This window comes from Thamnophis sirtalis, unplaced genomic scaffold, assembly GCF_051295495.1.
Source record: "Thamnophis sirtalis isolate CommonGarterSnake01/CBP01778 unplaced genomic scaffold, rThaSir2_p1.2 scaffold_9, whole genome shotgun sequence".
NCBI classification, from domain to species: Eukaryota; Metazoa; Chordata; class Lepidosauria; order Squamata; family Natricidae; genus Thamnophis; species Thamnophis sirtalis.
Genome location: NW_028261389.1, coordinates 67,672,174 through 67,689,188, shown reverse-complemented (window position 1 = coordinate 67,689,188; position 17,015 = coordinate 67,672,174). Strand labels below are relative to the sequence as shown.

General features: G+C 42.4%; 1 protein-coding gene across 2 annotated transcripts in view; it reads left to right on the top strand.

The window, feature by feature from the left end:
- GRAMD4 (GRAM domain containing 4) overlaps window positions 1–17,015 on the top strand; it is a 107,890-nt gene that overhangs the window by 27,431 nt on the left and 63,444 nt on the right. For both annotated transcript variants that reach the window (XM_087722169.1, XM_087722170.1), the window contains exon 2: window positions 12,793–12,997. In XM_087722169.1, the coding sequence (XP_087578295.1) occupies window positions 12,793–12,997 (205 nt within the window). The remainder of the gene's footprint in view (window positions 1–12,792; window positions 12,998–17,015) is intronic.

The window sequence follows — 17,015 nt, the reverse complement described above, 5'->3', positions numbered from 1 at the left end:
GTTAATGGTGACGCCATTGATGGACCCAATGTTTTTTGAGATTATTTTGCACCATAGATAAATAGATAAATTTTCAGTCTCCTTTGCTGTTTTCCTTTTCCTTTCTTAAAAATAGATTTGATTTATATTGTCTGTTTAATTTAGTTTATGTATGTAATTTTGGTTCCAATTAGTTGAGACAATAAATAATTAAATATGCATAATAAATATAATGAACAGATGGATACAGACATTTTATGCAGTAAGCTGTTTAAAGAGGCTATTGTTAGGACTGAAGGAGAAAATCTAGACTGGAGTAAAATCCTTAGAAAACAGATAAATGTGCAGTTTCCTAACCTTCATGGAGAGTTTGTTCCATGTAATGAATATCAGTAGAGAAATGCTACTTTTGTTCTAGGATTTAATGAGCACCAGTAATGTACTGCATGGTTAAGTGGACATTCTCTTCAGTGACATAAAAAATTAAATATTAGTTGGCTCTTTTCCCATCTTCTCAATATCTTTATGTTGGCGGACTCCCTTCAGCCCTGCCATTTTTGTTTAGATGCTCTGGGGTCGTCCCCCATATTTTAATGTGTCTTCTGGTTGCCAGCAGCCAGAAGGTGGCACGCGGAGCCCTCTCTGTAGGCACGCGAGCCATTGCCCCAGCTCAGCTCAACTGTGCATGCGTACATGCCTCCTGCCGGCCAGCTTTTTGGGCCTCTGCCGTGCATGTGGGAGACAACCGTGCATGCATGGGGGGGAGCGCAGGGGGAGGTGGCGTGGCCCCTGTGCCCCATTTTTGGTCCCAGGAGCCTTCAGAGAGGCCTTCTAGGCCCCAAATGGGGCGCGGGGCGGTTGTGGCATGCGCATGGAGTGGGGAAGCACTGGGGGGGTCACGTGCATGCACAGGGGGTGGAGTGAGCACGGGGGAATCACGTGTGCATGTGCAAGGGGCGGGGCACATTGTATTATAAGTGTGGGCATGCTCACACGCACCGCTGTGCATGTGCTTTTGGCATGTGAGGACAAAAAGGTTAGCCATCACTGGAACCTAGAACCACAGGTAGCCCTCAACTTACAACAGTTCATTCTATGACCGTTCAAAGTTACTGGAAAAAAAAACTTATGACTGCTTTTTCCACTTACGTCCATTGCAACATCCCCATGGCCACGTGACCAGAACGCAGTTGCTTGGCAATGGACTCATATTTACGACAGTTCCAGTGTCTCAGGATCATGTTATCCCCATTTGCAACCTCCTGACAAATCAACGGGGAAGCCAGATTAATTTTACAATTGTTGTTAACTTAACAGTCATGGTGATTCACTTAACAACTGTGGCAAGACAGGTTGTAAAATGGGGCAAAATTTACTCAACAGCTGTCTCGCCAAGCAATAGAAATTTGGACACAATTGTGGTCTTAAGTCAAGGACTACTTGCATAGGTTTTCATTCCCCTAGTAGGTTTTAGGTAAAATATTGTGTGCAGGTCGGTTCCACCACAAAACCGCGGTAGACTAAAGCGCGTGTGACTAAAGCGCAGTGACAAAACCGCACCGTCAAAACCGCGCGACAACAGCGTGCCGACAACAGTGCGCCGACAGAAGCGCGCTGTAACATAACCCTAAAAATAACCCTAAACCTAACCCTAAACCTAACGCTAAACCTACCCTAAACCTAACCCTAAACCTAACCCTAAACCTTACCTTAAGTTAAATCGCGCTTCTGTCGGCGCGCTGTTGTTGGCGCGCTTTTGACATCGCGGTTTTAGCGCTGCGGTGTTGTCGGCGCGCTTTTGACGTTCGCGGTTATGTCGTGCCACGGTGCAGGTCAGATTGCTTAGTTGTCTAGGTTTGATTTTCTTGCTTTTTCTTTCTTAATCTTCTCCTAGAGCTTTGTGTTATTATAATGGGCGGAATTAGTATCGCCATACACGTAAGTGCCAAAAATCACATGCCTCCTTCTAGGTGCCAATGGGACAGAGGAAAAGTGTTGCATTTCTTGCATAGTTTTCTTATCCTCCAGTGTGACTTACGCTGCCCTTTTGCAGACTAGCTGCTCTTCCCTATTTTGGGTATGTTTTTACTCAGTGTTACTCAGTCGCATACAGTCTAGCTAATCAGATTTGAAACTATTGCCTATGCAGGATAGTCCTTGACTTGCAACAGTTCATTTAAAGTTTCACCGGCACTGAGAGAAGTGATTTAGGGACCGTTTTTCACAGTTACGACCTTTGCAGCGTCCCCATGTGATCATGTGATCAGAATTCAGACGCTTGATAACTGGTTTATGCTTATGGCCATCGCAGTGTCCCGAGGTCATGTGATTACTTATTTTCGACCTTCTGACAAGCAAAGTTAACGGGGAAGACAGATTCACTTAGCAAGTGGGTTACTAACTCATCAGCTGCAGTGATTCATTTAACAACTGAGTGAAGAAAGGTTGTAAAATGGGGCAAAACTCACTTAGCAAATGTCTCACTTAACAACAGAAATTTTGGGCTCAGTTGTGGTCGCAAGTTGAGGATTATCTGTACACAATGTCCAGCTTGGATATTCTTCTCCTCACTCATTTGCTTAATGAGTTAATTAGGTTAGTTACAATTAAGGGCTATTTGTGTCCACATGACACTGGGCCCCTTAAGACTTTGAAACTTTAAAAACACAACATAAATAAAATTAAACTATATAGATATAAATCTCCCTCCCTCCCTCTGTGTGTGTGTGTGTGTGTGTTCCAGCATAACTCTGGATCGATCTATCATCTATCTATATCTATCTATCTATCTATCTATCTATCTATCTATCTATCTATCTATCTATCTATCTATCTATCTATCTATCTATCTATCTATCTATCTATCTATTCTCTAAATGTGTGTGTGTGTGTGTGTGTGTGTGTGTGTGTGTGTGTGTGTGTGTTTGTTTCAGCATAACTCTGGAATGCCTTGAACAATTTCAACCAAACTTGGTACATAGATAACATGCTCTCTGGAGAAGAATACTGTGGGGGTAAGACACCCCTAACACGCCTTGGGGTGTGTGTTCTATTAAGATACAGCCTGTTGTGCCTTAAAATGGCTTCTACTGTAAAATGGCTTCTACTATGCAGCACAGTCAAGTTGCCTCTGGTAAGGGGGAAAATCCAACATTAGAAATTACATTTGGTCCTGACATTTTCCCGCTATAAATAAATATCCAGACAACACTGGGTTATCAGCTAGTAAAATAAAAGCAAAGATCATACACACACAGAAAGAAGCAGTACAATATACGATAGTCAAGCGATTTTACAAAGCGGCATCACCCTCTTTGTTTTCCCAAAGATCCAATGCAGGTTTTGCACTTCTTTAGCTCAAAGAAGAATTGAAATATTAATAAGTTCAATGAAAATCAGTGTTATAATTAAAGAAACTGGGTCTTTATCATTGCGGCAAATATGCATTTTAAAATTCATAGCAAGCTCACTGGGAGCAAAAGAAGCATTAACAGATTTCTTATTTTAATAAACCAACCTTTAGTCAGTCTTGAGTATATTAATATTATTGGCGATTGAAACATTAAATTATGGGGAGGTTAATCAACGTGTCTTGTGCTGAAGGATAAAGGCATGCCAAGACCTATATCAATTTTACTAATTTATTTCATCAACGATATGTTAATGTCGTAAGAAAAGTCTCTCTTTTAAAAAGGGTAGCGTTTTCCACCTTCTCTGATGGCTCAGAAATGATTTTTTGTTGTTGTCCCCTTTATCACTTAGCTTCTTTGTGCATATGAAAAACGTAGCTTGACGGAAAGCGATTTATCTTATTTATAATGCCTGTCATCTTGGTGGTCAAGTCATGGTTCCCAATTTATGATGACGACTTGCAATTTCAAAGTATGGAAAATGGTGGCTGGCTTGTTTTTACTTTCAGAGCTGCCCTCTTAAAGCTGAAGGAGCATTGTGGGGGGGGGGGGCTGTTTCCTTTTTTAGTGGCATCTCTCAATCTGTTCCGATGGTACCACTGAATATAATGGTATGTATCAGCCTCTGCTTTGCTGCTGCTTCGGCTGCCATTGAAACGGGGAAGGAGAGCATGGTATTTGGGAAGGGATTCGTTATGTGCTGGAGGAAGATTCTAGACGCTGACCTGACCATCTTATTGCGCATGTGGAGGAAGGGAGTTTCCCGCCAAGGTTAACTGTCCAGCGTTCCACCCTGATGATGTTTTTTGAAGATATCTCCCACCTGACAGTTGGGTGAATTATAATTGGACTATGGACTGGGGTGCCAAGGGGAGGGGATTGAATTATACATGATATTCTTTGCTTTCGTGCCTAATTAACCAGATTCAGCTTCGCTTCGCTACTGTTCATTTGTAATTAGTAAAAGTACACTTAATTTCAACCAAATGGAGTTGAGTGGTTTCTTTCCTGATTATTAAATGAAGTTGGACCTGACAGTATGATTTCTGAAAACATTTTAAGTGGGTGATACATTAACTCAGGGGTGTCAAACTGGTGGCCCATGGGCCGGATGCGTCACACACAGGCCACGCCCACCCCAGCTCTGCAAAGGGGGAAAAAGTTGTGATACGTCATGTGACGACAATGTGACATCACGAGTTTGACACTGGTACATTAACACTTTACTTCAAGCCTGAAAATAGTTGACAAGCCCTCGCCATCCAGCATGGCAGGATTGGGGGGGGGAAAGCAATTGTGGGGAGCATGAGGTACCTTAGTGAGCTGGGGAGGCCTTAGGTGGCCTGTTCCATCACTAGCCCCCCCGACCTTCCCCACCCTGAGATACCTCATTCATTTAACAACCTGCGCATTCTATTACTGAATGCGTGGGTGAAAGGGATTTTTCACATTCATTTTACGTGATTCCCTCCAGTGAATCCTTGGGTTATGAATGTAATTGGCAGGCTCTATTATATTCGTAACTTGATGATAATTATTGTATTAGTTTTTATGTGTAGTAATTGTAATTTTAAATAAAATCACTACATTAAACAGTTAAGTGTAGTCCACAGCTATTAAAAGGTTCCTTATTCCTGTTTTTGAATTCCCATGACTCAAATAGATGATGGGATGATGGGTGTTATGTAAGATAAAAGTTTGCCCACTTTTTAACACTTAACTGGGAGAAAAGTAGCTGTAAAAATAAACAGGCACAGAAAAGATGAGTTTTAGTCCCCAATAAACCTCATTTGTTCTCAAAACTGAAGATAGTCCATAAGTCAGGGCTGTCAAACTCCCAGCCCATGGGTTGGATGTGTCACACACTGGCCACGCCCATGCCCTGTTCAGCAAAATGGGGAAGTGTCCTGATATGTCACGTGACCACGTGAGTTTGACACTGTACTCTGAATTAGTTTGTTGTTGTTAGCCTTTTTAGCCCTTATCTCAGAGACCATGCAGGATGTAACTGGACTAGCTGTTTGTGAAAGCAGCTGCTGTCAATCAGTCCCCCCCTCCCAATCAGGAAAGTCTAGTAACTGATGTTTTGTCAAATTTCTTTGCAGATCCCATTCTAACCTTTCAAGATTGTTGGAAATGGAGTGGGGGTTAATGTTACAGATCTCTTGCCAGCAAAGTGCTCCTCAATTCTTGGTTGTTTTGCAGTTTTCACTGGTGGGAGAGATCCTGGGCTAATGCCATGGTGTTTTTTTCTTTTTCCATGCCTTGTTAAGGTAAAGGTCCCCCTGGGACATTTGTGCTAGTCATTCCTGACTCTAGGGGGCGGTGCTCGTCTCTGTTTCAAAGCCGAAGAGCCAGCGCTGTCCAAAGACGTCTCCGTGGTCATGTGGCTGGCATGACTAAACGCCGAAGGCACATGGAACACTGTTACCTTCCCACAAAAATGGTCCCTATTTTTCTACTTGCATTTTTACATGCCTTCGAACTGCTAGGTTGGCAGAAGTTGGGACAAGTGACAAGAGCTCACTCTGTTATGTGGCACTAGGGATTCGAACTGCCGAACTTTCTGATTGACAAGCTCAGCGTCTTAGCCACTGAGCTACCGCGTCCCTCATGCCTTACTAGCCCCTGGCTAAAACAAAAACTTTTGACTGTTATGGTCTATGTGTTATCTCCTTTGAAAAATATTAGTTAAATAAAAACGGATCCAATGGGAGAGCCGAGGTGGTGCAGTGGTTAAATGCAGCACTGCAGGCTACTTCAGCTGACTGCAGTTCTGCAGTTCGGCTGTTCAAATCTCACTGGCTCAAGGTTGACTCAGCCTTCCATCCTTCCGAGGTGGGTAAAATGAGGACCCGGACTGTTGTTGGGGGCAATATGCTGACTCTGTAAACCGCTTAGAGAGGGCTGAAAGCCCTATGAAGCGGTATATAAGTCTAACTGCTATTGCTATTGCTGTTGCTAATAGGGAGTACCCTATGACTATCATTAAGTGTTGTACCTTATGATTCTTGACGAATGTATCTTGTCTTTTTATGTACACTGAGAGCATCTGCACTAAAGACAAATTCCTTGTGTGTTCAATTACACTTGGCCAATAAAGAATTCTATTCTATTCTATTCCATCCCATCCTATCCCATCCCATCCCATCCCATTCTACCCTATCCCTATCCCTATCCCTACCCCTATCACTTTCCCTATTCCTATCCCTATTCCTATCCCTTTCATTATCCCTATCCCTATTCCTATTCCTATCCCTATCCCTATCCCTATCCTTATCCCTATCCCTTTCCCTACCCCTACCTGTACACCTACCCCTACCTCTACCCCTTTCCCTATCCCTTTCCCTATCCCTATCCCTTTCCCTACCCCTTTCCCTATCCCTATCCCTATCCTTATCCTTATCCCTATCCCTATCCTTATCCTTATCCCTATCCCTATCCTTATCCCTATCCCAAAACCAAGAGGCGCTACTGCAAACACACTCCGGCAGCATCGGCCGAAGGGGCATGTTGAGTTGAACCATAGGATCTATTGTAGAGCAGCAAGCCAACCTATTGGTTCTGATGTTGCAAGTTGACACCCCTGCAATTAGTGATTGAAGCAACTGGTGCTTCCCACATTCTTTCCTAATTGAGACCATTGATGTTCCAAGCCATATTGATTGAGCGATCTGGAAATTATGTGCGTGGTTCAGACTGAGTTATTGCTTGTAACAAGTTCCCCCCCCCCTCTTCAACTCTCCCCTTGTTTAATAGTGCCAGCTGGAGCTGTTCTGTTTCTTGTTAGTGGCAGTGTTTTTCTTTAAAGCTCCTAGTGAAATGTGTTTATAAATTGGCTGTGTGGCCTTTAGACTTTTTGTATGAACTAATTGAAGTATGTAATCACAAGCCTAGAATTCCTGCACACTGGCAGTCTCGCAATCAGGATATGGTTTCCGATTTTGAAAACAGAAATAAAACCCGGAGGCTAATGAAACTTGCATGGAAGTGAACAATACTTACTGTGAATAGATAGGAGAAATTTTCCCATCTGTTGGCTTTTATGTTTTTCAATATGAAATGCGTGTGGGGTTTTTGGGGGGGCTTTTGTGTAAGTTTTATAAGCCAGTCTTCCCAAACCTGTTACTTGCGGTTGTTAAGCAAGATCTGATTATAGTCTGTGATTTTGTAAAATATTATGTAAAGTCTTTGGTAGTTACTGCTGATCCTTTGAACTGGTGCTGTGCTGAAAAAATTCCTTGCATTTTTATCATTCGTAATTGTTAAGGGTGCTGGAAACAAAACGGTTATTTTTCCCAAAAGAAAATAAAAATTTGATGAGATTCTCATGGGTGAGAGAGATGTAGGGAGGAATCACAGTTTTGTCATTATGTCATTCTGTCTTAGCTTTCAGAAGCCACCTTCCCTGACTTCCCATTGTTTTCCATTCAGTTTCAAGAGAAAGAGTGAACAACAGTTTTTATTTAGATTGTAGTAAAAGATAATAGGAACCACAAACGTATACAAGAATACGATAAAGGAGCTCTTCCAGAGGGTGCTTGCTGGAGAGATAGCCAACTTAGTGTCCTCTGCTACTTTAAAATAATAAAATTAAGGCCAATAAAATATCTGAAGAATTCAGGGGTGGGCTGCTGGGGGTTCACAGGGGTTTGGGGGAACCTCTAGCTAAGATTCTGAGAACCCCCAACCTTACAGTAGCAATCAATTATGATGGATAAAAAAAACCCCTACATTTATTCAATACAAAAGGAGGGAGGGATAGATAAATAGATAGATAGATAGATAGATAGATAGATAGATAGATAGATAGATAGATAGATCGGTCTGTCTGTCTGTCTGTCTCTGTCTGTGTTGTCTGACTGTCTGTGTTGTCTGTCTGTCTGTCTGACTGACTGACTGACTGACTGTCTTAGACTCAGAGGCCTGGAAGGACCTTTGACGTTTTCTATTCCAACCCCCTGCCCAAGTCAGAAAAACATACACCATTCCATTTCTCTTCTGGAAAACCTTCAACAATGGAGCACCACAAATTTAGGAGGCAGCCGTTCTATTGATTAATTGTTCTCACTGTCAGAAAATTGCTCCTTATTTCTAGGTTGAATATCTCTCTGATGATCCTTCCATCCTTCTTCTCCTGTTCAGGTTGATCCCCTCTTGATCTCTCTCTTCCCTGTGACAGCCCTCATGTCTTCCCTGAGCCTTATCTTCATTAGGCTAAACATACTTAATTCCCTCAGCTGTTCATCATACAATGTAGTGTCCCAACCAGAGGTGGTATTCTATTGGTTCGGACCAGTTCGGCCAAACTGGTGGCAGAAATCATGGGTGGCACTGCCAACCCACCCCAGCTCTATGGCATCCCATTTAGGCACTTTGTAAGCCAAAAGCGCATGCGCTGAAGGCTAAGCGCATGCACAGTGGCAGCGCATGCACTTACGTTTGCAAACGGATAGGGAAGGTAAGTGAATACCACAACTGGTCCCAACCCCTTATCCTCTTTGTTGTTCTTCTGCGCACTCTTTCTCTAGAATGTTTTCTTTGCTGCTCCATTCTTTTGAAAATAAATCTTTCAGAGTGTTTCTGAACATCATGAAATACTACAGTATTGGAAGATTTACTCTCATATAACTTCCTAAGGGATAGCTAGCATTACGAAACGTTAGTCAATTGTGAAAGATTTTGGGAAAATGTATTCCTGTATATGAATGATATATTCGGTATCTGTGGTTGTGTTTACGTGAATAGGAGAATGCTATAAACGAAGAGTCAGTGATACAGAATGTTATCCCCAGGAATGCAGATCTGCATATTTATGGCTTGTTTTAAGTATTTGAGCTGTTTTTGCTCTAAGCAACTTCTAAGATTGCAGATATGAGGATTTTCCTCTTCTAATTCGTACAGCATGTTCCCAGCTGTAGGTTTTTCCCCAGTTCAAATCATACTTTGGTTTGAGGTCATAAACATTTTGTTCTAGTATGGTGGGATTGGGAGTCTGCTACTGTCCTTCAATGGTAAAAAAAGTAAGGTTCTACATTTAGGCAAGAAAAACAAAATGCACAGGTACCAGCATATGTGGTACCTCGCTCAATAGTAGTAACTGTGAGAGGGATCTTAGAGTTCTAGTGGACCATTTAAATATGAGCCAGCAGTATGCAGTGTGCTGCCAACACAGTTCTAGGCTGCCTAAACAGAGGGATAGAATCAAGATCGTGTGAAGTGTTAATACCACTTTAAAATTGCCTTGGTAAGGCCACACTTGGAATACTGGGCAGCCCTTGAAGAGTATTCGGAGACTACAGCTGGTCCAGAATGCAGCCGCGCGAGCGATTGTGCGTGTGCCTCGGTACACCCACGTTACACCTATCCTCCGCGAGCTGCACTGGCTGCCTATTGGTCTCCGGATACGCTTCAAGGTGCTAGTTGTCACTTATAAAGCCCTACATGGTATTGGACCTGGGTACTTGAGAGACCGCCTTCTGCCAATTATCTCCCATAGACCCATTAGATCCCACAGATTAGGCCTCCTCCAAATTCCATCTGCTGGCCAATGCTGGCTTTCGTCCACCCGGAGGAGGGCCTTCTCTGTGGCTGCTCCGGCCCTTTGGAACAATCTCCCCGTGGAGATTCGGACCCTCGCCACCCTTCAGGCCTTCCGTATAGCCGTTAAGTCCTGGCTGTCTCAGCAGGCCTGGGGGTCTAGAGTTCCACCCCTTCTCAAATTTGGTTGTGCTTCTTGTGTTTTTTAAATTGTTTGTATTGTTGTCTTGTTTTTGTCTTTTTGTATTTGCCCCCCCCCCCCTGGCTTTTGTTCAGCCGCCCTGAGTCCCTCTGGGAATAGGGCGGCATACAAATCGAATAAATCCAATCCAATACTGCATCCAGTTTTGGTCGCCACGGTGTAAAAAAGATGTGGAAACACTAGAAAGAGTGCAAAGAAGAGCAACAAAGATGATTAGGGGACTGGAGGCCAAAACATATGAAGCATTCTTCATATGTTTTGGCCTCTAGTCCCCTAATCATCTTTGTTGGAACTAGGTATGTCTAGTTTAATGAAAAGAACGACTAGAGGGTGACATGATAGCAGTGTTCCAATATCTCAGGGGTTGCCACAAAGAAGAAGAATTAAGCTATTTTCCAAGCACCTGAGGGCAGGACAAGAAGCAATGGGTGAAAACTAATCAAGGAGAAAAACAACTTAGAACTAAGGAGAAATTTCTTGACAGCTAGAACAATTAATCAGTGGAACTGCTTGCCTTCAGAAGTTGTGAATGCTCCAACACTGGAAGTTTTAAAGAAGATGATGTATAACCATTTGTCTGAAGTGGTGTAGGGGTTCCTGCCTAAGCAGCGGATTGGACTAGAAGACCTCCAAGGTCCCTTCCAACTTTGTTATACTGTTTTTTTGTTTTCTGTCTTTGATGTTACAGTCTGTGAGTTCCTTCTGGGACCATTCACCCAGTCACATGACCACCAAGCCATGCCCACCAAGCCACAACGACAGAACCGGTAGTAAAAAAACAATGAATTGGGGGAGCTAGTAGCAGTGGTTGAATCTCTGGTTTCTCTTTTGTCATAGGGCTGCCATAGGGCTCAACTCTCTCCCCTACCCTAATATCCACATGAAGCCAGTGAGAACGTAATCTGATGGAATGTGTGAGGTTTCATCAATATGCTTATGGTGCTTGGATATATATCTCCAAATAAGAGTTGCATTTAAGCTTTTGTTCCTGTGACTGTAAATCTTGGAATGGGGAGAAACAGGTTTAACTTCAATCCCAGCAAGATGTGCAGCTGTCAGTATGGAAGCTTATGGATTCTAATAGGATTTCATCTTTGATCCTGGATACGTTTATGCTTCTACGTGGTGGCCCAGTGGCTAAGACGCTGAGCTTGTCGATCAGAAAGGTCAGCAGTTCGGTGGTTTGAATCCCTAATGCCATCTAACGGGGTGAGCTCCTGTTACTTGTCTCAGCTTCTGCCAAACTAGCAGTTCGAAAGCACGTAAAAATGCAAGTAGAAAAATAGGGATCACCTTTGGTGGGAAGGTAACAGCATTCCGTTCACCTTTGTTGTTTAGTCATGCTGGCCACTTGACCATGGAGACGTCTTTGGATAGCGCTGGCTCTTCAGTTTTGAAACAGAGTTGAGCACCGCCACCTTGAGTCAGTAACGACTACCACATATGTGCGAGAGGAACCTTTACCTTTGCCTTAATAAGACATGGGAAAAAGAAAGAAACGCCATTGTTAGGTTAGCTCCCTGTTAGGAGAGCGAGTACGTTCAGCGAAGCGTTGTGAGAGTTGTGTTGGAGAACACACAAACCAGCATACAGAGACACTGCAGTTTAAATAGGCTTTTACTTTCGTGGAAATAGAGGTATCAGAGTCCATCAAACAGTCCAAGTCATACACAGATAAGACAGTCAGTCATCAACGTCTCTCAGTAAAAGGATAATCCAAATAACATAGTCCAATAACATATAATCAATCCGGTACACTAAGTTTGTAACAGTTGCAAAACTTACAATAGCTCATGGCACTTCCAGATCAGATCAGCCCAGCATCTAACAAACAGAGAGAGATCTAACAGGCATTCTGGCTCCCTCTTATGGCCGATTGAGGAATACAGCAACCAATCACATTTTACAGTATGGTTTAAAGAAACAGTTACACCATTGTTACATGATTTATATATTGCCAACCCAACCATTAGAATTACATTCCTAACAGCCATGGCACCGGGCTGGGATCTCTCCCACCAGTAAGAACTGCAAAACAACCAAGAATTGAGGAGCACTTTGATGGCATGTGCGGGTCAGCGGTGTTCCTCCTGTCGCCTGTTTTTGCTTCCAGGAGGCTGCTGGGAGGCCTACTAGGCCCAAAATGGGGTGCCGGTGGGGTCATGTGCACATGCACCAGGGGGAGGGGGCGGGGAGCACATGGGAGTTGCATGCACATTACATTATGGGCACGGGGGCGTGCTCTCAGCATGTGATGATAAAATGATCAGCCATCACTCTGTAGACCATGAAATTGCCTTGGATACTGCCAATAGTTGTGGGATTGATGCAGTACAGAATCAGAAGTGGGTTCCTACTGGTTCGGACCAGTTCGGCTGAACCGGTAGTGGTTTGGCGGCCTGGCTCATTGGAACCCGCAGCGACCCTCGCCTGCCATGCCCCCTAAATCGGTTTTTCCGATGGTGCCATAGGTGGCGCCATCTTGGTCTTTTTGCTTCTATGCATGCTCAGAGCAATTTTTATTGCACTGCACATGCATGCATGCGGCACAGCCATGGCAGTAGTGACTGCCAGAACCCACCCTGAACAGAACCTATGTTCAATACATGTCCTGATAATAATCTTACGCTTTCCTCTCCTTTTTCCCTTTGTGTTCTTCAGGGACTCCAACCGTCATGTTAAGATAAAGCAGAAAAGTGGAGTGCTGAACATGCTAAAGAGGCTGGACAAAATAAGGTTCAGAGGACATAAGAGAGATGAGTTCCCGGACTTAGCAGAGTCTCCCAATGCTTCAGATACTGAATGTGGAGATGAAATCCCTATGAAAATACCTCGTACATCGGGCTACGATGAACTGAGAGACCCTGTAAGTATTTAAAATGTTTGCACATTATATTGCTGTTGTCTATTTTGAAGAAACCAGACTGAGCAATCTGAACGGATGGAGAACCCGTGGCAAAAGAAATACACTTTCAAAACTTTACTAGGTCTAAAGCAGGGGTTGGCAATCTTAAACACTCAAAGAACCACAAAGGTCCTCACCGGAAGCCCCCTGTTCAATTCTGAAGCCGACCGGAAGTCCAGTTCCCCATAGAGTCTCCTCCTAGCGTGGCACTCTTTTTCCTCTACCTGTCCTAACTGAAAGCCCTATCAATTGTGGAGCCGACCGGCGACAGGGAGCCGCAGCAGAGGGATGAAATAGCCACGTGCGGCTCCAGAGCCACTGTTGCTGACCCCTGGCCTATAGCATGGAAAACAAAGATGGATGGGGGATTTTTGTCTTGTCACCTTTCATCATTCTTTTGGGGGGCTTATTAAATATTATTTTTATTATTCCTTCAATTCTTAGGATATCTGGGTATAATATGAGTGCTTTGGAACTGATAGATAAGAGTTTTCTTTGGCTAAGGGAAACCATTTCAGATGGCTTCCTTTTAGTGCTATGAAAAACAAGAGTGATGGAACTTTTCCCTGGAACTATAAGATATATTTCAAGGGCAGAATATTTTTCTTTTGTCCTATAAAAATGGAAAGCACCAAAATCCTATGGCTCCTTATGCACCCTCCCTGGGGCCGTAAAATCAAATCCTTACAAAATCAATTAAACTAAAATTCTATTTTCTAGTTTAGTTTTTCTTGTTGGTCCCCAACTATACATTATGCTTAGCTATGTTTTGTTTTCCTTAAGAATTCATGAATTCATTGCCCATCCAATATTAGTTGATATTATTGGGAATTATATTTCAGTATATCTGTAAAAAAAATTTTTTGTCTTTTAGTATATTTTATTTTCATTTTCATTTTCATACACTCATATGTATACACCATACAGTATTAAACAATAATTGCATCAATTCCTCTTGTCCACAATGCTCCAGAAAGTAAAAGCACAATATACCTCTTCCATTCTCCATACACCTCTTTCTTCCACCACCCTCCTACTTTCTATCTTCCCTCCATCATCCCCCTCTACCCTACTTCCCCTCCCCCTCTACCACTCCTCTCTCCAGATCCGCTCCCCCTTTCCTTTTCACCTTCCACCCCACCCTCTCTCCCATCCCTCTCTACCCATCTTTCTTCTTTCCTACTCCTCCTCCCCTTGGTGTATTTCCACTATATGTTAATGTATTTGGCTTATCCTATTTTTAAAGAAAAATTAAAGAAAAACAGTATACATGTGAAGTCACATTGCATTGAGATCTAACACATCATGTCTAGCCTAATATATATCCCTCCCTCCCACCACCCGACCCCCCGACCCCCCACCTCCTTCCCCCCCCCGACTTCCCAGAACCCGTACACGGTATAGATTTTTAACAAACACAATCTAAAATCTATTGTGAAAAAAGAAATAAAAAAATTAATAACATCTCTACATTGATCTTAGCTTCTTCTTGCTAAGCTAACTTTAAACCATTTAAATCATTCCTGATCTTAAGCATAGGCTAACTGGAATTTCTTGTAAATTTTCTTACAGAGAGATATGTTACACTCAGGCTTGGCTATGTCTTTATCTTTTGATTTAATTTGGTTTTTTTTAAAAAAACAATTAATGTACTCACAAATGGTGAGGTGGTTTTATAAATTTCACAAATAAATAAACAAACTGGGTGTGCATATATGCAGTAATATATTCATTTGTATCTAAATATAATTATAAAAGGTGGGACACGATGACTCAGTGGCTATGACACTAAGCTTGTTGATCAAAAGGTTCAGCAATTCAGCAGTTCAAATCCCTAGCGCCGCGTCATGAAGTGAGCTCCTGTTACTTGTCCCAGCTTCTGCCAACCTAGCAGTTCGAAAGCAAGTAAAAAATGCAAGTAGAAAAATAGGAACCACTTTGGTGGGAAGGTAACAGTGTTCCATGTGCCTTCAGCATTTAGTCATGCCAGCCACATGACCACGGAGACATCTTCGGACAGCGCTGGCTCTTTGGCTTTGAAATGGAGATGAGCACTGCCCCCTAGAGTTGGGAATGACCAGCACATATGTACGAGGGGAACCTTTACCTTATAATTATAAAGAACTTGGAATTTGATGGCAACAGTTGTTAGCAGAAGGATGGCATAATTTGTCATTCTTGCTCTGCCTGTATTCTGATAGGATCTGGAGATCTGAAAAGCCAAAATGCAAATGTAAAAGGAAGTGACTTTGGTCCTTCTGTATCTCATTTTTCTGAGATAGGAAGCTATATTGAGAGTCTGTATTGGACCTTGAGTGAAGAGATTCTTTGCCAAAGAGATTAGAGCCAAATTTGATTTTGTTTTCTAATTCCAGGTTTGAAGACGAATGAATATAAATAGCAATTGAGCAAAAAAAAACACATAACATCTTTATTTTATGTGACCCAACATTAAGTCTGGAGCAGCCGAAGGCAGCTAAATTGTACTAATATGATAAAGTGTTTTTTTTTTACATTCAAAGCACAGTGAAAGTAACAAGATCTCTCTAGTGACTGTTCTAAAATGTTGTGGACTTGCTTGTTCCAAACTCCTTAGTTAAAAATAACTTGCTCTGTGCCATGTCATGAAAAGAAAGTGGATAGATGAGCCCTTATATTGACTCCATGAGGTGACCTTGAAAGGTGAATTGGAAGGTTCATCAAAACAAAGCATTCTCAAGGCTAATATTGTTAAGTTTGTTTTTCCCTGTTGTTGGTTTTCTCACAAAACTGAAAACATTTTATATCTTTCTGAATTGTGTATGTGTTTTACAGTGGTGGGATTCAAGTTTTTTTTTACTACTGGTTCGGTGGGCATGGCTTGGTGGGCATGGTGTGGCTTGGTGGGCGTAGCAGGGGAAGGATACTGCAAAATCCTCATTCCCTCCCCACTCCTGGGGGAAAGTTCCTGCAAAATCCCCATTCCCTCCCCACCCCACTAACCTGGTTTCCAGCTCCGTTCTGTTCAGCAACAGAAGATCAGCAGGGGTGGGCCCAGCCCATTTGCCAGTTCTTCAAACTACTCAAAATTTCCGCTACCGGTTCTCCAGAACCTGTCAGAACTGGCTGAATACCATCTCTGGTGTTTTAGGTTCATATTTTGTTTTATTTATTAGCTCTGAGATGAGTTGAAACTCTCGAGTAATTTTTTTTTCTTCCATAAAGCTTTATTGCAAAAACTTTATGGGTGTTCAAATGTTTCTTTAAATGACTCTGTTCGCAGAGTTCCCTAAATTTCATTGAATAAACCACAGCCGACTGTGATTTCATCATATCATCATATCTCATAAACCAGGGTTGGTTTACGGAACACAGTGGCTGAGTTTGTTTAATGACTAACCGAAATCAGACAACTCACATAATAGATTCAAAGCACTAGATAAACACAGGCAATATTTTATTTATTATATTTATATCCCACCTTTCATCCAAGAGGTTTAGGAAGTGCTATATTATTATTTTCCTCATTTTTCCCTACAATAACAATCCTTTGAAAAATAAAAATTAGGCTCAGGGTCACCAGGTGACCTTCCAGACATTTGATTGAATGTGAGTCTTCTTTGTATCACTCCAACATCTTAACTATTGCATATCAGAAGCTTTTTTTTTTTTTTAACATTTCTGGTAGAATCAGATATCTGTTCTTAACTTTCAAATCTCTTTGTGGTTAAGCCTCTGTGTATCTCTAGAACCAGCTCTCTTATTCCCAGCACTCATCTCTCTTATTCTCTGCGTTCATCTCAAGAAGGTAATATGAGTTGAAGACTCTGAAAGCATTCCTTCTCAATAGTGGTCTGCACTGGAACACTCTTCTGTAGTGACCTCCATCCAGCTAGCCTTTCTCAAGATTGTTAAAACTACATATTCCATTAAAACAGGGGTGTCAAACTCAGGGGCCAGATCCAGCCCATGGGGTGCTTAGATCTGGCCCATGGGCTGC